The sequence below is a fragment of the Chrysemys picta genome, chromosome 19 (assembly GCF_011386835.1).
Source record: "Chrysemys picta bellii isolate R12L10 chromosome 19, ASM1138683v2, whole genome shotgun sequence".
Lineage (NCBI taxonomy): Eukaryota > Metazoa > Chordata > Testudines > Emydidae > Chrysemys > Chrysemys picta.
This window is the reverse complement of record NC_088809.1, coordinates 16,865,366-16,888,626: the sequence shown is the minus strand read 5'-3', so window position 1 is coordinate 16,888,626 and position 23,261 is coordinate 16,865,366. Positions and strand designations below refer to the sequence as shown.

The window sequence follows — 23,261 nt, the reverse complement described above, 5'->3', positions numbered from 1 at the left end:
AGTCATATAGCCACTTACATGAAGCTTCATTGCTATGGAGATAGCTGAAGTTTTCTTATTACATTTGAGCACCCAAGCCTCAAAATGTAATGCAGAAAGTCTCTACCCTGCCTGTTTCTGTATCCTGTGCAAGTTGCTATCTGACAAGTCTGCTTCAGTGTTTGCCTCGTTCAGCCTATAAAGCAGGAGGATTTGTCTGTAGTTAGCAACCAATACTTGTTTATCAAGAAAAAGTAATCCTCAAAGCAATTCTGGGGCTGAATTTCAGACACTCTAGCTTTTAAGCTTCATTACATGTACATTTTTACTGGGCAAGAGGACAGTCTTTGCTTATCAGTCATCTAATACCATGCTTACCAAGTCATAAAATATGCCCTTCAGGTTTTCGCATTTAGAATGAAGTAAGCTTTCTGCTACACATAGCACCACTGTATTTACAAACTAGGAGTCTTACCGCTGCATCGACATTAGCAGGCGAGTCACCATTGGGATCTGCCAGCATAGAAATGACACTAATCATTATAGTTTCGACTGTGTGGATGGGAAGCCAGCGTTCCTCAGGTTTTTCATAGCCATATTTGTCTTCTCCAGGCTCATGAAGAATGGAAATGCAGACATCACCGTTCTTGTCAACTACAAAGTCAAGCAGTCACATTAGGTACATTTCAGTGGTGATTAAATTGCTGGCTTCAAGATATTATATGGGGATGCTATTCTCCATCCAAACAAGTCTTCTATTTAAGTACCTTCAAAACAGTTAGCTGTGGAAAGTTTCAGGAAAGACATTTTCTTTCAAGACACTGTCAAGTTTGTATCACTGTTTGAGGACTTCTTACAAACAAGTTGCAAAAAAAAAAAAAGAAAGAAATTTGGCAAGAGACAGCAGACCTGCCCTCGTCTAGTTTATTTAAAGCAAATATCTGCCTTAATATGGGCACACTGAGTACTTGGACAGTTTAATTGTAGCCCTTTCAGAGTTCTACAAAATCAGATATTCACCTTTTTCATATCAAAAAGGTTATAGTATAGCTGTAGACTATTCACATCACTGATCTGATCCATGAAATAACACATGGAAAACTAAGTGGCCCTGTGGACCATTTTGATATCTCCATTTTCAGTTTAGTGGCTATTTTTCCCCCATCTGAAAGCATAAATCTGAGTTCAGAGTCTTAGATGTACAGCCAGCAACCCCCTGGCAGGGCAGGTGTTCAGTATCTTAAGGAGTGGGTATAAAGCAGCATCTTCCCTATGGAGGTCCGTCAATACGTGTGAAAGTTGGGATTTGACTTGATGTCACTATTAGGCCTCCCTCTCTCCCCGCCTCCAATGGAGGCATTTTGTGCTGGTTTGCTGCTAAGCTGTATTACAGATTTACAGAACTCAGTAAAGTTCTTCAGCCCAATTATGGTGTGACTATAGGAGCAGTGTCTTCAGAAGACACCAGGGATGGAAATCGCTTCTTCTCACCTTCCAGCTTGTATCTGCCAAGCCAGTGATGTAAAGTTAACCCTAGGATCCATTTTTTTCCCCAGACCAGAGACTTACATTAAGGAGATGGCCCCAGCAATCTGTCTGGGCCAGACACTGCCCATCAATACATACTGCCTAAACCTTGGGAAGACTGATGCAGATGCTTGGAGAACAGACCTTGAGACCAGTGAAGTGTCAAGTATGGAGAGGAGAAATAGTATATTACAACAAGTGGCAGTTAGCTAAATGGGGGGGGGGGGTGTTGTTACAGGTTTCTTACAACACAGGACACAACTCTGGCTAATCTTGTAAATGAAACTGAAGATGTGACTAAGAAGTACAGAAAGCTAAAACTGTAGCAAATTCTTACCATTTGGATGCCAGATTTCTGTGATGAACTTCATTTTCGGCGGCCTGAGAGGATAGTCTTTTGGAAAAGTGAGATGAGCCTTGAAGACGCCACCTTCACTGGGGAATTAAAGAATTATCAGTAAGTAGATCTTTGCAAGTCCAAAACTAGGAAATTGAGTCAGATGACACTTTAATCTATATTAGATTTAAACAGTTTGTAACACTGGCATTCATAGTAATAGCATTAGCATACACAATGGATGGATAGCTTTTTACAAGCTACTCGCCATCCCCTCCAAATACTCAGACTACAATGTTTAGGAGTATTTTATTTTTCCAGAGGACAAAGTGTCATTTTAACTCAAAATTCCATAGAGCTCCCAGCTAGCTAAGTGAGGAAGTGAACATTTAGAGTCACGGCTTACAAGTTAGCTTCCAGGCTCCCACTGCCGTCTCATGACTGGGGATCCCATCAATACCCCCAATTCAACTCCCAGAAGAAAAAGCAAGCATAGAACCCTGATACCTGTTCATGTTCCACATGTGGGTCACCTCATCAGTGGACAGGTCTGATCTATAGCTAGGTTTACTGGTGCAATACTCAGATTTAGAAGTACCTACTAAGTCAAGGAATCTCAGGGAAATTTGCCAAATCAATAGTCTAAACAGTGTTCTCGGGACCCTTAGCACCATCATTCTTGACCGATGCTTCCAATGAAGGATTTCTGCACTCTGATATCAAGGGCTCATTACCAGCACAACCAAGTTATTTTCTAGCATTAACAGAGAATCTATATTTTGACCAATTTAACTGGGTTGGAGTTAAACAGAATTAGGTACAAATGTACTTAAACCACCAGATCAGTTAAATTTGAGTCTAAGTACGGAGGTTTGAAGCCAAGGAAGATATGGTCTTGGTAAGTGTGAATCCCTACATAGCTAGAAACAAGCAAAGGTGTCACGTTAAAGCTTATTTCCTCTTACCACACACTGCCCTTATTCCTACTACTTCATGGAGTAGACGTTCAGTTTCAGTAGAGAAGGCCTGGCATTGGAAGTTGGGAGAGGAGGTTGTTGCGACTCTAGTGCTATGAGTGGACTACTATGACAAGCTCCTCTGCAGTTGCCATCATTGTCAGCTAGAGCTTAAAAAGGCTTGGACTTCTAATGAAGATTAAGAGACTACAATTTGAAGAGGAGACATTGATTAGATGTTGGACACTCATGATAGGCAAGTTACTGCCTCAATATAAAGAGGAAAAAGATTGAAGCAGCAGAGTGGTGTTCATGAAGAGATGGCTAAATACTCAACACCTTTGCACTATTTGTATATTAGCGTGCCATCAAGAAATCCCAAATCCCTGGAGGAAAACATTGAATTAGGGGCCTGGGTACTGTAAATGGTAGAACCTTTTAAAGCTCAATACCCTCTTGGTAATTTTTTTGCAACACTGATGCACCCAGCTGGGAGATTTTTTTTTTTTTTAAAAACAAATCTAGAACTCAAGTCCCTAAAGAAGAATGCAGTATTCTGAGTCATGCACTGAGCCAACAATAAGCCTTTAACCCATTCAATTAGAAAGGCTATTGCCATATGCAAGCTGCTGTACCTTTATAAACTACAACTTTGCAGTTTATACTTATTGCCCTGTCAAATGTAGTGACTCATAACAGGTGTTTCCCATGGGCATAGTGAACAGGACTGACAAGACAGGACTGGCTGCTGAATCCAGATGCTTATGGGAGCAAGCTAGAAAGATAGGTTCTGTGTGAGCAAAGTAATTAAGTTGCATAGTCTAATGGTTATAGCAGAGGAATGAGTCAAGCACCCAGGGTTCTTTTAGTTTGATCCAGACTCACTTAGATCTTAAACAAGCGGTGCGGACTTCATAAGGGAACTGAAAAGTTGAGTGATAGTCAGAATAGCCCATTTCCTGAGAACAGGAAATTGAATCGAGTGCAGCAGTGAAATTAAACCCGTGGCATCCAACCTGGGTGCTAAGTTGCAAAGTGACAGAATCTTATTGTAAGCTCCCAGCATTCTGAGCCCTGAAACTTAGAGACAGTTGCCTCAATCAGTCACGTAGGGGCAATGCCTCCCTCACTGAAGCAGCTGCTGTCCTTTCCCTGCTGCAGATGCTTAGCAATCCCTTGCAGCAGGCAAATCTGTACTATAGGCAAGGGATTAGTCCTGGCTGCTCCACTAACAGGCTGGGATGGGGGCAGGAAGCTTCTCAGAGAAAGCAGGATACTACTTTGTTTGCCTGAGCATAAGGCAGCATTTCTCAAACTGTGAGTCCTGACTCAAAAGGGGATCACAAGGCCATTGGGGGGGGGGGGGGGGGAAAGCAGGGGAGATGAGGGAGGGATTGCAGAATTGCCACCCTTACTTCTGTGCTGCCTTTAGAGCTGGGCAGTCAGAGAGCAGCAGCTGCTGGTCAGGTGCCCAGCTCTAAAGGCAGAGCCACTGCCAGCAGCAACACAGAAGTAAGGGAGGCATAGTATTAGGGGCAGGGGTGTCAACTGCCTGAAATATTTTCAAAGGGGGCCCCAGCAAAAAAGTTTGATAATCCCCTGGCCTAGTGAATACCTAGCAGAAGGTGGTTACCCTTCTCCACACAGACACGCAGGAGAAGGAGGAGAAAGAAAACAAAAAGGTGAGAACCTAACAAGTTACAGCCCCCAGATGTAGTTATAAGCAAATCAATAGCTACAAAGTGCCACCTGAACTATGATTTACATATGTCTGTCTGCCGTTATGAAGATTATGTCATGGTATCTGGTGTCTGTGTAATTCAACTGGCAAGCAGCAAGGTTGCAAACAGATGTCCTACTGGCATGCTCCCACTGGAGACATGGCATGATGCTTGGCTCTTCCTACCCACCTTCACCCCCCCCACCCAAAAATATTCTCTTCTTCCCATGACCGTCACTCAAAATGTTTAAGACCCTGAATAGTTGCTCTCCATTCAGGTCTATCCCTGGCTCTGTTTTCACAGGGAGAGGAAAAAAAAAAAAACCCACACACACCACTTATGCCCCATGAGTTGAGATGCTGCTTAAGGCTGGCTGAGGCACTTACGCTGACCACCTCTTGCTGCGCTTTGAGTTACAACTCATCTTATATGCCCCAGAAAGTCCAGCACCCCCACTTCTGATGTGACCTGTCCATCCAAACTGAGCTTCTGATAATCATTTGTCTCAATGTGGTTTATTCCATTTTTCCACACCCCGCCGCCCGGATGAAAAATTTGATACTTGGTCTTGCCAGCAGACCTTCAGAAGAGAGCGAAGACAGCATTTCTCATGCCTGTATAAAGGGATGCTACACTGTACATCCATTTGGATGACGGTGATAATCTGCTGATTGAGTATCCTATGATGAACGATTCAAAAAGCCTGGACTGCCTTTCATTTTCTGTTTGGTATTTCTTGAACCAGGGAACCATCACTTGGGATGGTACTATCACAATATGTGACATGTTTGACATTCTTTATACCATTGAGGGTGATGTTTGTGCAGTGGTTGATGGGACTTGTTAGAAGAGGATTTCATTTTTTTTCCCAGGTTGATGGTGAATCCTAATTGTTTAGCTGCCTCAGAGAGCCTGTCCAGGATAAGCTGTAGATCACTTCCACTATTAAGTAGAGCACAATGATCCACAAAAAGGGCTTCAACATACTAGTTCCTTGAGGACTTTTATCATAAGCTTTTGGAGACTGAAGTTTTCTACCAGTTCTTTGCTTTATGTATAGGGCCCTACCAAATTCATGATCCATTTTGGTCAATTTTATGGTCATGGGATTTTAAAAATTGTAAATTTCATTGTTCCAGCTACTTAAATCTGAAATTTTAGAGTGTTGTAATTGTAGGGGTCCTGACCCACGAAGGAGATGGGGGTTCACAGGGTTATTGTAGCGTGTTACAGTACTGCTACCCTTATTTCGGTGCTGCTGCTGGCAGCGGTGCTGCCTTCACGGCTGGAGAACAGCAGCTGCTGGCTGGGAGCCCAGCTCCGAAGGCAGAGCCACTGCCAGCAGCAGCGCAGAAATAAGTATGGCATAATAGGATATTACCACCATTACTTCTGTGCCTGCAGAGCTGGGCCCTTAGTCAGCACTCCTGCCACTCTCCAACTACCCAGCTCTGAAAGCAGCAACACAGAAATAAGGGTGGCCTAGTATGGTATTGCCACCCTCACTTCTGTGCTGCTGGGGTGCTGCCTTCAGAGCTGGAAACCCAGCCAACAGCCACTGCTCTCTGGCTGCCCAGCTCTGTAGGAAGTGCAGAAGTAAGGGTGGCAATACCACAAGCCCTGTAAAATAACTTTATACCCTCCCTGCAACTTCCTTTTGGGTCAGGACCCCCAGATTGAGAAGCACTGGTCTCCTCATGAAACCTGTATAGTATAGGGTAAAAGCACATAAGACCACATTTCACAGCGGGAGGCCAAATTTCATGATCTGACACACGTTCTTCCATGGCTGTGAATTTGGTAGGGCCCCATACATAAAGCACTTATGTAAATGCCCTTTTGAAGGTTGTCAGTTGCATAATTCAGAATGGCTGTGAAGAGACTCAAGAGGACTGATGCCAGCATGCAGCCAGTTTCACCCCATTAGATATGGGGGAAATGGCTTGAGAAGCTACTATCAGAGATTGATTATATGGGTGTAGAAGGAGAAGGAGCACTTCTGAAAAAAATCAGGATAGTTGCACTCTGAATGTTTTTTTAAACTTGTCCTCACTTCACAGCCTTCACTCACATAATGGCCACACTGGGTCAGACCAATGGCCCATCTAGCCCAGTATCATCTTCTGAAAGGGACTACTGCCAGATACTTCAGAGGGAATCAACAGAACAGGGCAATTTATTGAGCAATCCATCTCCTATCATCCAATCTCAGATTCTAGAGGTCAGATGTTTAGGGACATGCAGAGCATGTGTCTGTGAGTATCCCTGACCATCTTGGCTAATAGCCATTGTGTGTACTTACCTAAACATGCAGTCAACCTATAGAACTCTTTGCCAGGGGACGTTGTGAACATCAAAGAATTAGATAAATACATGGAGGACACATCCATCAATGGCTATTAGCCAAGATGGTCAGGCATACAACCCACACTACAGTTGTGGCTCAGTGGATGGATCACTCAATAACTGCCTTGTTCTGTTCATTCCCCGATGCATCGACACCAGTTACTGTCAGAAGACAGGATACTGACCCATTATGACCATTCTTATGTCAGAGCTGGGTGCAAAGCAAAGATGAAAGAAAAAAGTGAAACAAAGTGTGACTGTCCTGACTTTGAGGTACTACCTCTTTTACACCCCAAGTAGCTGCCAGTAGGCAGCCGCAGTAGCTGCCATGCCCCATGACACTGGTTCAACTGGCAGGCTAAACCAGGTAGAGAGTTGCCACGTGGGGAAAATGCCTCTCTCAAACATAGTAAGTCTTCTTTGGCACCCTTTGGAAAGTCACTGTAAAAAACAGTATGGAACACAAGGTTTGACAAGGCACAAAAGAAGTCAGTGGCTATCTGCTGCAGCTAACCAAGTTCCCAGTGTCTCAACCTTTTGTGCCACTGGTCTTTGACATTCTATGAAGGATATACTTATTATGGTTAGAGCCAAGTAATGTTTGTAGCACTCAAAAGGCTTCAGTTGACTAGTGACACTAGGGGAAACAAAGGGTTAAGTGCACATGGGTGACTGGGCAACAAAATGGCAGATTAAATTCAATCTTGATAAATGCAGAGGAATGCCCACTGGAAAACAATTCCAACTATAAATATAAAATGAGGGTCTAAATTAGCTGTTACCACTCAAGAAAGATCTGGGAGTCAATGCAGATAGTGCTCTGAAAACATCCACTCAACGTGCAGTGGCAGTCAAAAAAGTCAACAATGTTGGGAATCGTTAAGAAAGGGATAGATAATAAGACAGAAAATATCACATTGCTTCTATATAAATCCATGATATGCCCACGTCTTGAATACTGCGTGCAGACGGGGTTGCCCCCATCTCAAAAAAAGATATTGGAATTGGAAAAAGGTTCAGAAAAGGGGCAACAAAAATGATTAGGGTTATGAAACAGCTTCCATATGAGAAGCAATAAGACTGGGAGTTTTCAGCTTGGAAAAAAATAGAAGTGACTAACCAGAAATATGGGAGAAATATGATAGAGATCTATAAAATCATGATGGATGTGGACAAAGAGTAAACACTTCCTTATTTACATACACCACAAGATCTAGGGGGTCACCAAATGAAACCAAGACAGCAGGTTTTAAAAAAAAAAAAAAAAAAAACACGAAGTATTTCTTCATACAATGCAGTGTCAACCTGTGGAACTCTTTGCCAGAGGATGTTGTGAAGGCCAAGACTAACTGGGTTCAAAAGAGAACTAGGTACATTCATGGAGGATAGGTCCATCAATGGCTATTAGCCAGGTTGGGCATGGATGGTGTCCCTAGCCTCTTTGCTAGAAGTTGGGAATGGGTGATAGGGGAGGATCACTTGATTCCCTGTTCTGTACATTACCTCTGGGGCACCTGGTGTTGGCCACTGTTGGAAGACAGGCTACTGGGCTAGATGGACCTTTAGTCAGACCCAGTAGGGCCGTTCTTACGAGCAAATAGAGGATCCCAGAAGCTCCTCTATTCCCTCCCCTCCCCAAAGAGAAGTCAAATAAATGCACAATGAAGGATCATTTTCCATGTTCCACAGAACTTGCAAATAGTTTTGCTATTAGAGGTATTTGCAATATAAGACTCAGCAAATGTCCAGTAATCCAACAACTACAATGTCTGCTGTGAAAAGAGCACCAAGCTATTAAAACCTTACTCTTAAACTAGGGTTAACGTGATCATGACACATTTGCTGAGATTCTAACCACAGAAGTTTAAACAAGCTAGGGTACACACTGTTTTACTAAGATTGCTAGTACTTACTACAATGTATCTGGAGGACCAATAATGAGGACTTCCCATCTGTAAAGATCATTGTCGTCTATTAAACCTGCTGAAAAACCTTCCACTGGATTTTTGTTGAGCTCTGTTTTAAAAAAAAGAAAAGAAAAAGAAAAGAAAACAAACTTGTGAGCCTTTGTGCACTTTATACTAGTTAAGTATGCAGATCATATTACAGAGGTTGGGAAGAGGACTGGTTATAAAAAGAGTCACTTTTAGATCACTGGTCGGGGTCTGGTGTCCCTTAATGCATCATCTGCAAATATTTTTTACATGTAGTAGGTCCTTAGACTCAGTCCTGTATCTAGTGACGTTACTGTCATGATCCCTGATCTGCCTGCTCCAGAAGAAAAAAGTCAAAGATCTAGGGGGGAAATCCTGAGAAGGTAAGTGTCAGAACAAGTTTGAGGCTCAACAGGCAACGCTAGAGGACTTGTAATTCAGTAGTCCGTCTTGCAGACCCAATAGCAATGGTACTTACTATGTGGGGTGGTATTCCTAGTGTTGGAGGTTACATTTTAGCCTTATGAGACACAGCAAAGAGCAAGATTGGGGAGATTATTCTTGCTGTATTTGAAAAGTTAGTATTTTTAATCAATATTTGTTTCTTTTGAAGGAACTGAAAAGTCTCTCAGGATCCAGAAGAGTAGGAGAACCACTTAAGTGTCCCTACAACTTAGTCACAACATAGTGGTTCACAAGGACCACAGGTAGTTTAGCGGGATTAGGGTTGGGAGAAAGACTAGAAGAGGCTAGTGCCAGGGTTGTATTTTATGTCCCCCGCATTTGCTGGGAGGCTATTTGTATCTTGCTTGTTGTGCTTCCAGGCTGGTCATATACATTATGGCAGCAGTTCTCAAACGGTGGGTCAGAACCCCAAAGTGGGTCATGACCCCAATTTAATGGGGTTGTCAGGTCTGGCTTAGACTTTATGGGGCTCAGGGCTGAATCCTGAGCCTCACCACCCAGGGATTCAGCCCTCAGGTTACAGGCTGGGGCTGAAGCCCTTGCGCTTCAGCTTTGACCCCTTCCCTGCCCAGGGTAGTAGGGCTCAGGATTTGGTTCCCCCTCCTGGGGTGGTCTAGTAATTTGTGTTGTCAGAAGGGGGTTGGGGTGCAGGAGGGTGCTTGAAGCCACCTTGTTTCCAGATAAATGATTAAGTGAAGTAAATGCAGATAACCCTGGCAAATGACCTGTACCCACATGCTGCAGAGAAGGTGAAGACTTCACAAGGTCACTGCCAATCTGACCTAGGGGAAAAATCCCTTCCCAACCCCACATTGTGATAAATTTGACCCTGAGCATGAGAGCACAAACCAACCAACGAAGTGCATAAAAGAGATAATGCTCAGTGCCACCTGAGAGCTCTGGTCCACCACATCTAGTGTACCATTTCCAGCCATGGCCATTCCTGATGCTTCAGGGCAAGGAGATAAACTTCCCAGAATATTGGGGGGGAGGGAGGAGAAGAGGAAGAATCCCTTCCTGCTCCTCACAAGTACCTGATTGAAGCCCCCAAAAACATGAGCTTTAGGAATGTAAGAAACTAGAAGTGAGCCCCAAGGCTGTTGACTCCTGCCCCCTACCATCACAAGCAACCCTGTAATTCAATTGCATCCTATTTCTCCAGCTGCCTTAAAAAGCTAAGCAAGTTGTCTGCCCCCACAACTTATTGTGAGTCTGTTCCTGAACCTCACCCTTCTGATGGTTAGAAACCGTCTGCTAAATTTCAATCTTAATATATTCATGGGCAGTTTATACCCATTTGTTCTTGTGGTCATACTGTCCTTTAGCTTAAATAGCTCTTCACCCTCCCTGGTATTTACCCCTCAATATAATTTATAAAGAGCAATCATATTCCCCTCTCAGCATTCTTTTTGTTAGCCTAAACAAGCCAAGCTCTTCCAGTCTTCCTCTCATAAGATAGGATGATTAGGTTAATGGAGGACCTACTAGCTTTCTGTACCTTTTTTTTTAAAATATGGATGACCAGAATTTTACACAGTATTCCAGATGAGGTCTTCCCAGTGTCTTGTACAATGGTATTCATACTTCTCTCTCTACTGGAAATGCCATCCTAAGATTGCACTTGCCTTTTCACAGCCACATCACACTAGTTGCTCATAGTTATTCTAGGTTTGACCTACATACTCTGGTGTGTCTCCTCCTCTGTTGCTTCCAACTGATGAGTCCCATGCTTGTAGCAGAAATTAGAGCTTAAGTACATGATCTTGCACTCTGTAGTATTGTGGACTACAGTGAGAAGTGGGATGAAGTTTTGATGTCATCCAGATCTTCCTGTAGAACATTCCCATCCTCCTCTGTATTGACAACGTCTCCCAACTCTGTATAAGCAAGTTTCATTAGCACACCTACTTTTTGTGCCACGGTCATAAGTATTTTCACTAAAGATCCATCCTTGAGGAACTCCACTACTACTGACTATCAGTCTAACATGCCAGATTTCAGTATTCTGGAAGGTGAAAGAAAAACTTGGAGCTTGGTTTCTATTTCTAGACATTTATTTCTATCAGCTGCACTGCCTTCATGCTCCCTATTATTGAAAACTGAGTATTCATTTAGGTTTTGGCCCACACCTAGTTTATCTTTAATCTCCTTCTCATCCACAAAGCATAGCAGCCCGACCTCATCCATCTTTATAAAACTAAAAAAACCCACTATTTTAGTTTCCTTGATAAGCACTAATCCTGCTTGACTTTGCAAATCTCACTTTATGCCCACATTTTCTAGCTTCCGCAAAGTAGTTTTCTTTGCGGATCAACCCTTCTCCATTCTTTATAGGCTCTCTGCTTACTCCTAAATTTCTGAGGTGGTCATTCATCCAGTGGGGTCAGCAGCCTTTCCCTACAATTTTTTTCCCCCCTTGCTTAGAATGACAATTTCAGATGGAGTTTCTTCCAATCAGCTATACAAAAACTAAGCCTCCTTCACATTTAAGTCACTGAGCTTTTCAGCTCAGTTGACTTCTTTAATTAATTCCCTTGATTTCCCCCCAAGTCTGCTCTTTTGAAATAAAAAAAATCATAAGTGACAACATGGTTGATTATCCTTCTATTTAATTCCAACTGAATTGACTCTTGATCCAAGGTTATTTCTGACAGCCAGCTCTAAGATGTTCTCACTACTTACTAAAACCAGGTCTAACACTGCACCACCTCATTAGCTTCCCCCCCCCCCCCCTCCTCTAATCAAGAAAAGCTGTCATCTATCACATCCACAGGTAAATGGGCCCTACCAATGCTGGTAGCATTTATTCTCCAATCTCTATCCAGGAAATTAATGTAGCCCATTATGGCATAATTCCCCAAAGAGTATTTCTTTAATATTAAAAAAACACTATTCATATCAGAGAGTTCCCAGAATATCTAAAGTATGAAGTTTTGCCCCTTTAAATGTATTGACTCAGGTGAAAGTTTAAGACCTTGCCTAAAGGTTGTTTCAGAGTTGCTGTCCTTGCAACACAGAGTAGAATGACCACCACCAAAGCTTCTATCTCACTCATCCTGCAAGCTGAAGTAGTTGCCACTCAGAATGCAGTCTTACTTGCTAGGTAAAACAATCTGACACGGTTTGAAAGGCAGTTCTGTCAGAAGCAAGGACCATACTGGAGTCCCATACAGAATGGCTAGAGAGGAAATACATTTGCTGTTTCAGGAATCTAGGACTATTGAGAAATCTTGTATGGGAGGATAACAGGCCGATATTGTGGCCAAGTAGACTCTCAAACCAGTTAATAGCTCAATGTCTGAGGAATGGAAGTCTCCAGTGGATGAAGACAATGTTCCCTTTTTTGCCTATTTTAACCTGGTGGATACTTACCTGCTCCGAATCGGAAAGTCCTGAACCTGTACCAAGCAGCTTCTATCCATGGAAGTCAACCAACCAGCATTCAAGCTGTCAGATGCAGAGCCAGTGTTCCCTCTAATATTTCCAACGCACATGCAGAATGAATTTTGTTATGTGCCCCAATATGGAGGTGGTGTGAGACAACCTGCATATTGGTGCACATAATAAAATTTATATGACGGGGTAGGGCTGAGAAGCAGGGAAAGGGCTCCGTCTGGGGCTACAGGCTCTGGGGTGGGGATAGGGGTTTGGGAGGTACAGACTGCCCCAGCGCTACTGTGGGGAGAGAGAGAACTTCCCCCAGCTCTCTCCTCTGGCCATGGCAGATGGAGGGGTGCCCCTCCCCCGGCAGGTTCAGGCTGGGGCATCTCTCCCCAAGGCAGCCTGAGCAGCGCTTAAGAGGCTGCTGTGCAGCGCACAGCCATGCAGTTTAGAGGAAACTTAGATGCAGACTGCAAATTTGGATGAAGGATTAGATGGTTTTGTGAAATTATGTCCAGAAGAGGTGGTAACAACAGGTGGTTAACTGCAAGATGGAAGAGTTCCAAAAATCAAAACTGGTGTGGCTATGAGTATCAAAATGGTTCATCTCATCCTTCCAAAGGACTCTGGGAAAGAGTGGAGATGGTGGGAAGGCATATATGAAGTGGCTGCCCCAGTGAATCAGAAAAGCATCTTAGCTGGTGCTTGACTCACTCATCCATGCAGAAGATGTTATATTTTGCCTTCTAGTTGGTCAACGTTATCCATGAGTGGGAACCCCAATCCCACAAAAGGATATGGCTCTCAAGCGTTTAAGTCCATTTGTGCATTAGAGGAGCTATTTCTGCTGATGTGGTGAACTAGACTGTTGTGTCCCACAATATATGGAGCTAAAAGGTCAATTTAGTTCTGAATATACTGCTCCCACAAAGGAATTTCTTCCTGATAGGTGTTGATCATGCCCCTCCTTAGCATCATAGAAACGTAGGGCTGGAAGGGCCTCAGAGGTCATCCAGCCCCCAATGCTAAGGCAATACCAGGTATGCCTAGACCATCCCTGACAGGTGTTTAACTTGTTCTTAAAACCCACCAGTGTTAGGGATTCCACAACCTCCCTTGGAAGCCTATTCCAGAGCTTACCTAGCTTTATAATTAGAAAGTTGTAAGTCTCCCTTACTGCAAATTAAACCCACTACTTCTGGTCCTACTTTCAGTAGACATGCCAGATAACTGTTCACAGACCTCTTTACAGCCACCCTTAATATATTATCCTATCAGGTTCTCTCCTCCCCTCCCCCCCGGTCTTTTCTCAAGAAGAAAGAGGACTTTTTTAGCCTTCCCTCAGATTACGTTTTCTAAATGTTTTATCATTTGTGTTGCTTTCCTCTGGACTTTTCAAATTTGTCCACATCTTTCCTGAAGTGTAGACAATTCTAGGCACCACAGTACCTCAAACTGTTGTCTCATCAGTGCTGAGCAGAGGACGATTACCTCCTGTGTCTTACATACAGAACTCCTGTTAACATGTGAAAAAGATGAATATTCTTAGTCAAGTGCACCACATTGTTGACTCATTTAATTTGTGATCCACTTCAACCCCCAGATCCTTTTCACTGTCATAAAACATACAGCTAAGGGTAGCATAAAATCCCTCTTTACCCTGTAAAGGGTTAATTCCTCTTTTACCTGTAAAGGGTTAAGAAGCTCAGATAACCTGGATGGCACCTGACCAAAAGGACCAGTGGGGGGAGGGGGAGGAGGAGGAGGAGAGAAGAGAAACTTTCGAATCTGGAGGTGGTCTGTGTCTCCCAGAGTCAACAAGGAACCAGGGCAGGGAAAATACATCTAAGCTAAGCGTCTAATATTGCAGAAATAGTAAGTAATAGCAAAGAAATGAGTTAGGTTATCTTTTGTTTTAGCTTGTGATTTTCCCTGTTTTTGTAACTTTGAAGTTTTGCTTAGAAGGGAAATCCTCCGCGTTTTTTAATCTTTTGTTATTCTGTAAAGTATTTACCATCCTGATTTTACAGAGGTGATTCTTTTACCTTTTCTTTAATTAAAATTTCTCTTTTAAGAACCAGATTGATTTTTCATTGTTCTTAAGATCCAAGGGTTTGGGTCTGAGTTCACTTGTACCAACTGGTGACGATATTATTCTCAAGCTTTCCCCAGGAAAGGGGGTGCAGGGCTTTGGGGGGGGAGGGGGAGAGAATAGGACTCCAAGTGGTCCTTTACCTGATTCTTTGTCTAAATCACTTGGTGGTGGCAGCATACTGTTCAAGGCAAGGTGGAATTTGTGCCTTGCGAAAGTTTTTAACCTAAGCTGGTAAAAATAAGCTTGGGGCGGGGTCTTTCATGCAGGTCCCTGCATCTGTACCCTAGAGTTCAAAGTGGGGAAGGAACCTTAACAACACCTAGCCAGTTATTCCCCATTTTGCAGTTGATTTTTCCTTCCCAAGTGAAGTGCTTTGTGCTTCTTCCCCCCCAATTTCATTGTTGAATGCAGACCAGTCCTCCAATTTGTCAAGGGCCAGCTGAATTCTAATCCTGTCCTCCAAAGTGCTTGCAACTCCTCCCAGCTTAGGGTCATCTGGGCATTTGAAAAGCAAACGCCTCATCTGTTGACAGGCAGTACTGCAGCAATGTATATCAAGATCCGAATGATAGCTTCTACCCCTTGTGAAGGGAACAATCTTATTGCTCTTATTTCAATCTTATTTGTGAGATTGAGTCCACAGGGGACCACACAGCCTGAGTCAGAGGTGCAGGTTTGCTCCCCAACTTTTCCTGAAGGAGTCAAACTCTTACAACCATCTATAATTTCATACATGGTTGAAAGACAAAGGGTGTCTGAAATGAGAACAGTCTGATGTGAAGTCTGCATTTGGTGTCAAGACAGACATGGACCTAGTCATTTGAGGCAGACTTCGTGAAGTTATTGGATGAGCCTAAAGTTACTATCAGTCTGTATTTCCCTGGACATGTCCGGCTTTTGCGTCTCTAAATAGCCATCCGGGAGGAATTGGTAACAAGGTTAAAAGGTCCATGATTTTTTCCCTCCACTCCCACCCATGTGGGGTGTGGCTGCTGATTGGGCGGCTGGGCCTGATTGAGCCGCTCCCATTGGCCTCCAGCAGCCAGAGCCCTCCCCTGCTGCCTGCAGTGTGTTTTGCCTACACATGGACATTGGCATGGTAAGGGGAGTCCTGGGGGCGGGGGCAGCCAGGGAGGGTTGGATGGGTCCCTGGCCTCCACCTGCCTCCCCACCCTGTGCAGGGTCCTGCCCCTTTGCCTGCCTCTCCCTTGCCTGCTTGTACTGCCAGAGCCAGCAGCAACTGCTGTCTGCTGCCCCCCAGGTCCTAGTGCCCCCCATCCACTAATGGCAAGGCAGGCTGCCTTTACCCTGCCCTTCCACCCTAGCCCCGAGCCTCTCCAATGCCCCAAACCCCTCATCCCCAGCCCTCTGCACCCTAATCCTCTGCCCCAGCCCTGAGCCCCCTCCTGCATCATGAACCCCTCATCCTCAGCTCCACAGCCCTCATCCTTGCACCCCCTCTTATCCCCAAACTCCCTCCCCCCTACACCCCCTCCCTCTTCCCACACACCCCCTCCTGCCCTCAAACTCCCTCCCAAAGCCTGCACCCTCTCCCTTTGCACCACCTCCCACCCCCAGACTCCATCTCTGAGTCTGCACCCCTCACCCCCTCCTGCACACCCACCCCCTGCCCTAGCCTGGAGCCTGCACCCTGCACCCCTCCTGCACCCTAATCCCCAGCCCAGGACCTACACCCCAGACCTCCTCTCCCCACCCAACCCCGCACCCAGAACTTTAGACAGGTGGGGGGGGGCAGGTTCTGGGCACCACCAAAATTTCTACAACCCTGCCACCCATGTGAGTGGATAAGGGTCGGGGCAGTCAGGGTCTGGGGGGGGGGGGGGGGGCGGCAGTTATGATGGGGAGGTTCTCAGCAGGGGGTGGGAAGTGGGAGGGAGTGGATGGGGCAGGGCAGGGCTCCCCCCCCCCCAGTGTCCTCTTTTTTTGATTGTGGAAATATAGTAACCCTAGATGAGCCTGGACATCTGATGTGGTGAATGGTGTGTGTGTGTGGGGGGGGGGGGGGAGGAGAAGACTTGTCTTAAGGTAGAAAAAGCTGTTGCCACTGTTGAGTAGGTGATTGCTCCTGAGCACCACTGACTGGGTGGGAATTTACGTCTAAGCAGACATCACTTCTGCTTTGGTACCAACTCTGCACTGTCATTTGCTGACAGGTGACTACCTTTGGTACCATCAATCCTGGTACCCTCTATTGCATGTGGCTTGGTACTGAACTGAGAAGAATTTTCCTCTGCTACTTTTGACTTTGCTGCAGACTCACAGCATTACTCTATCCTGGCACACAACCCCTCTTTTCCATCCTCCTTTACAACATCTAGGGATTTGAGGATCTCTTTTGAACCCTGTCTCCTTTACTGGAGGTTTCACTCCTATCTGTAGGCTCTAAATCCAGTACAGTATCAGACTTTGGTTACTGGCCATGGAAACATTACACCACTTTCTTGGAACCAACTTCTCCTCATCAAGTTCTACTACTCTATAGAGCAGGGGTCGGCAACCTACAGCACGTGTGCCAAAGTTGGTATGCGAGCCCATTTTTCCTGGCACACAGCGTGGGCTGAGCTGCTCAGCCCCGCCGCCACTCTGGAGTTCCTGCTGCCAGCTCCTGTGGGACCCGCTGTGGGTCCAACTCAGCACCTGCTGCTGGCCTGGGGGGAAAGGAACCCCAGGCTGGCAGCGGGCTGAGACCTCGGCTGGCAGGAGCTAGGGGCAGAAACCCCCGAGTGGTGGCAGGCTTGGCCTGCCACCACTCTGGGGTTTCTGCCTGCTGGCCCCTCGCCAGCAGGGGTCTCTACCGCACAGCTCCACTCACCTTGCTTCTGGTTGGAGGCTGTCTTGCAGACAGACAGGGTCCAGGCCTCCAGCTCTGCTCAGGCCTACCAGCCACCTACTCCACTCACCTCAGCTGCCAATCTTGGTTTCCAGCCCTTGCTCATCTTGCTTTCGGGCCTGGAGTCCCAGCAGGCCACCCTTTACATATAACAGTAGTTTGGTTATATATTATAGACTTTTAGAGAGACCTTCTAAAAAGCGTTAAAATGTATGACCTGCACGCGAAGCCTTAATTAGAGTGTATTAATGAAGGTTGTTGACCCCTGCTATAGAGCATAGCACCATCCATAGGCAAGCTTCACTGTTCAGCTTAACCTGCATCTTCTAGAAGCCCTTCTCTGGGAGCTGCTACTTTGTCACCTGAGACACAGAGGAAAGCTAAGGAAAAGTGACATCCCATTCTATCTAATCAGAAGAATGAGGTGAACAGAGCTTAAGCCCTGTGGATGCCCCCTCCTTAGCTCCACGTGCCTCAACATAAGATGCAATCCTGGCCACCTCATTCTCACTTCATGGCTCCATAGTGTGGGACATCTTGCTCCTACGCCTCAATCCCTTATGTCAATAGACCCTCAAAACGGTTCAGCTACCTCAACCTAAAGTTGCTCATGCAGAGAATCAGAACACGAAGAGGGTAACTGAACAAAACCCACTGATACATAGCTCTTTTGATGTGTAAAGTCTTTAATCCCCAGAGCCTGGGGTTACCTCTCTAACATCTGGAGCATTTGCTGACTGTTTGAGGAGTGCACAACAGACTTTTGCTGGAACAGTTTCAGAGTCAGATGGTCCCTTCATAGGCTTTTTTAAATGCACCTCAAACTGAGTGTACTTGGAACAGCCTCAGTGTTCTCCTTCCATCTCATTGTCATGGGTGGTAAGAAACTGAGTGGCATCTGGATTGCTCCACCCTTTATGCCCTTGAGAGGCATGAGGGTGTGTAAGATACAGCTACTGCTGGTTAGATTCTGAACTCATGCAGATCATGTGCGCATGCACCAGGGGTGGGAATCTATGTGGATACTCGATAAGGCAGTTCCTTAAAGCTCACCACATGAGCTGAAATGCCTACATCTTCAAAAATAACAGACGAAGTTGGATTTGTGTCCTTTGTTTTGTGTTGCATGAACAAGGCCTTAATCTTTCCTCAGAAGAAAGAAAAGGTTGGGCTATCAAGTTTAAATACAAAAAAGTTTTCACTAACCAGGAGTTGCTTCCTAGTTATTTGATGCAAAGCTTACATTTTTTTTTTTTTTTTTTACATTAGAAAAAACTAAGAAGCAGGATTTTAAGTAAGTCCTTAGATTGATTTTTTAGGAGGTACTGAGGACAACTAGCTGAAGTCTAGGCAGGGTGGATTTTTAAAATTTTTTTTAGACAAAATGGATTTTAATGTAAACAGATATTTAGAAAATAAACCTATTAAAATTGAAAACAGCCAATGATAAGGTCTAAACTTACCATAATTAAAAATCATTTAAACTCAATATAAAAGCCACAAGGCAGCACATGTTTCCTGCTGAAGTTTTAAACTAGTGGAAGTCACTGGCTAGGCACCTGGAACCAGAGTGTGCTGAAAGGCTTTTGGTAACAGTAGGTGCAGAGAGAATATTTTCTTCATTTTAGTCTATTCCACTAGTTTGGGTCAATGACTAGTTAAAGTTAAGAAAACAAGTGGGAGTTGGGGGGGGGGGGGAAAGGAAGGATGAGAGACTGAGAATGTTCAAAAATACTGAAACTTTGTGATGAGAAAGTACAATTCACTATAGATAATACAGCTGTTAGTTTCAAATTCAAAATGGTTTTAGTAGACTCAAGTATCCAGCACATTCACATTAGATTTAATATAAGTGTTTGTGTATTTAATTGAATTTGGATCTCTATACAAGTAGTGCTGAACACAATTAGTTAAATCTAATAAATAATGGATCATTCACTTATCTTCCGACAAAAAAAAAAAAAAAAAAGTAAAATAAACAATCTGAATAAATGCAAGTTAAGCTATAGAATTGCTTAAGTAAGTGTGTATAGATCTATTGTAACCTCCTGATTAGCAAAACAAAAATACAACTTTAGTGTAAAGGCTATGTTTAGTTGCAAATCAAGGAGTCTTAATAGTTAAAAAGCCAATGAGAATCAACCTCTCACCCCCTCCCTCAAGACCAAAGTACAAAAAAATTAAAATTGATTTAAAAGTCAAGGTTTCCTACTGACTTATTTGAATTATTCAAATTGGAGATTTAAATTAATGCCCCCCTGAACTGTTTAAAGGAGCTACAAGGGCTCAGCATTTCTGAACTATCAGACCCTTAAATTTACAAGGGTAACTTATTCAATCCTTCACAAGCACTTGTATCTCTACATCCTCATTGATGAGATGCTTCACGTGACCTGCTGGACTCCTCTCAAGCCTCTATCAATCTATCCCGACACCACCACATTTCTCCCCCCCCCCCCCCCCCCCTTGAGTGTCTTCACTGGCTCTTTAAGCATCAGATTCAGACTCCTTGCCTTTCAGGTGAACCTTGAGTACTGCTGTTGCTTAAGCTAGTAATGAAGTGGGGATACACCTATTCTTTTCTGCTAATCCAGCTACTGTGCTGATCAAGTGTTATTCTGCACTGTGATCACACTCTTTAGTTAAACTAGCCTGAGCTAACTCTGCAGTAGAGACACATCCTTGTTCTGGCCTTTTCTTCAGGCATTAACTTTGGTCCTACAGGCTATGGAAGCAATAGCTTGATTTTATGCATCAGTGAGTGGGTGGATGTGTTGTGCATGATGAGACTGAGGGAGAACTAAGTCAGAGAATTTTAATTTTGTGTTTGGTTCTGGAAGTGTGGCCGCCCTTGGTCACTCACTCTGCAGGAGTCCGATGTCTAGTCTAGACCCAGTTATAAGAGTTGTCTGCAACATTCGTGAGCCATCATAGAGGACTAGGCTGTCCCAGATAGCTAGAGCCAGTCCCATGGAGGACTTTGAATATCAGGATCTCTCTTGACCCAGCTCTGAATTAACTCCCCACTGAACAGAGCAAAGCACCCGCAAGGAGAAGGAGCATACACAGAGTGTTTGTTCATAGCAAGCTCTAATGTTATGCATATGGGCTGCTGTGTTTTGTACTGGCTGGGACCTTTACTGATTGAAGGACTCTGCATTTAAAGGCACCAGATGAAGACAACATGCCTGTTTTATAGTGCTTTATAAGTACGTCAATTCCCAACTGAAGTAGTTACTGCTTACAGCTGGGGTAAGCTGTTCCCAAGCACAGATGCATCGGAGTTAGGGGAACTCCCATGAAACAGGGCCCAGTAGTGACATGAACAAATTAAGGAGGAGGGCTCCAGTGCTTGAAACCTCCCTGTACCACTAGGCAGCAAGAGTCAACCAAGAATTGGTTTTAAGGACCTCACTTATCTTCCTTGGCCCTCTTGCTCTGGGTAGAGTTTTCTGTATTTAAGTTTTTGAAATTAGAGTTCACAATTGTGTTTTAACTATACACACACGATCTTTGTGACTAAAGCAAGCTGCAATTTACTTGTATTGTCAGGATTGCAGCCTTCAGTTCTATGGTACAAGGTGTTTTTGGTTTGTGCTGCACCTATGGAATCAGCCAGAAAGGCACCTTTAATATAAATAGTACATGGGCTGTGGCTATAGTTCACATCAGGGTGGATACAATTTTTTTTTTAAACCATGCTTTTTAAAGAAAGCAAACCTATCTAAAGATAAGAGTTTTAATTAAAACTATCATGGAATAGGAATTATAAATTCTAAAGTGTGAGACCATATATTCATGTAAATGCTTAAGGAAAGTTTTGTAAATGAGTTCCAAGAGTTCATGGATTAGGGACCCCATCTTATGGGGTTCCAGGGGCTTCTGTATAGATTATTTAGGTTAGCCTTTCTATTTACCCAATGGGACTCAGGGCTCAGTCTATAAGATCCCAGAGATGTTTAGTTTTGCAGTTCTCAAACTGTGGATTTGTGTCTCCAGAGATAACATGCTTGTTAACAGCAAAAATGTTTAAGTAATATATATAGAGGTAAGAAATAACAGACCTCAACCCTATTGTCCCTCTGCAGATTTGTGTACACAGAGTCAACCCCTTACCTCTCTTCAAGAGTGCAAAGTTTCAAAGAGTTCAATGAATAGAAGATGGTTGTGTGTGGAGTAGATCTGGAGAAGGAGAAGTCTGGAAATAAATGTGAAAATGGAGGGACAGGCAGTAGAAACAAAAGTGGAACTGTTTGAGCAGCATATTCCAGAAGTCTTGAGGTCTGAGTGTAGCCCTCATTGACTTGAGATCTTCCATACCATTCTCTCACTAGAAGGGAAAACCTGTAATGGCAGTAGGCTGTAAAAAGAGACCCAGTTTGGGAATAAGAACCATTCAAGAAATAGGTTTGCTGATGTTTTAAAGAAAGTCACACCAGTGAACTGGTGGAAGTCACTTAAGCACTTTGATTCAGAGACTCTTGAAGTCATCATCTCATTTTTAACAGCAGTACCTTCTTCTGACAATGTAGAAAGATTTTCTTCCTTTGGACTAATTCATTCCAAATTGAGAAGTCATTTGGGGCCTGAAAAAGCATGAAAGCTTGTTTTTCTTTTCCAGATTATGAACAAACAGGAAAATGAAGGTGAAGATGATTGAGTCAGCTGCAGAAGCCAAATATTTTAAGTTTCCCATGTTGACTTGGCTGACACAGTAGATTTAGTTTGTTGTTGTTTTTAAACCATCTCATTTAACTATTTTAGTTAAAAACAAAAAACAAACCTGATTTAAAAAAACAAATGTTTAACTAAATTCAAAAATTTATAGGCTTGTTTTGTTAATTATGTTTGCTGTTGAAGAAAAAAATCCAGGATACGTAATTAAAACAATGTTAACTAAAACAATATAACTGTCTGGTGATGTTCTCCTCCTAATACAGCATGGCAAGAAAAGCCTCCAAATATTAATGATTAACCTGTTGAATTGGAGATATTTATGAAGTCATTGGGAGGTGACCTATCTGCTTCAGTTACCTTTGGTAAATGAAATAACTAAACAATCATTCATTTTCTGATATAGCTGTAAAAAAAAAAAAAAAAAAAAAACACTCATCCGAAAAGTTTTCAAAATAAATAATTTTAGAAATGTATAGTGTGTACCTTCTAAAAATGAAACCTACATCTCCAAGTTGTAAAGAATATGTATTAAGGTTATAACAACCAAGAAGAATGCACTTTTATGTAGAAATCCATGATTATTAAATAGAGCCTTCCTGACTAGTGTTTTAAATCAAATCCACCCTGGTTCAAGTGTTAATTAAATGCACACCAAACTACAAGCATTCCCCTACCCACCATTACTGCCTTTATACAGGCCTAGAGACCTTTATACAAAACCAAAAGCAAAGCAGGGGTGTCCAAGTGACTAAGCAGAAAGAGCCCCATGGCTAAATGCAGCAGCTATGTATGGCATTTAAACTTTTCAACGTCTACTGAGACAGCCCGCCACTGCACACGAATACTTAAGTCAGAGCACTCTGCACTACATTACAGTAAAGAGCCATTACTCTGCTTAATACTAGATATAAAAGTATAGTTTGATTATTGAACAAGCTAAGTTCTCTGAAATCTCTCATTAACAGGTTCAGTGGATTAAACCCAGGGCTAGA

The 23,261-nt window shown here is 43.5% G+C and overlaps 1 protein-coding gene across 1 annotated transcript in view; it reads right to left on the bottom strand.

Annotated features, from left to right (window-relative positions):
- Window positions 1–23,261, bottom strand: part of LOC101942508 (ubiquitin-conjugating enzyme E2 G1) — a 43,356-nt gene that overhangs the window by 5,783 nt on the left and 14,312 nt on the right. Inside the window, 3 exon segments of the mRNA XM_065573315.1 lie at window positions 455–633; window positions 1,844–1,941; window positions 8,780–8,882. Coding sequence (XP_065429387.1) covers window positions 455–633; window positions 1,844–1,941; window positions 8,780–8,882 — 380 coding nt within the window.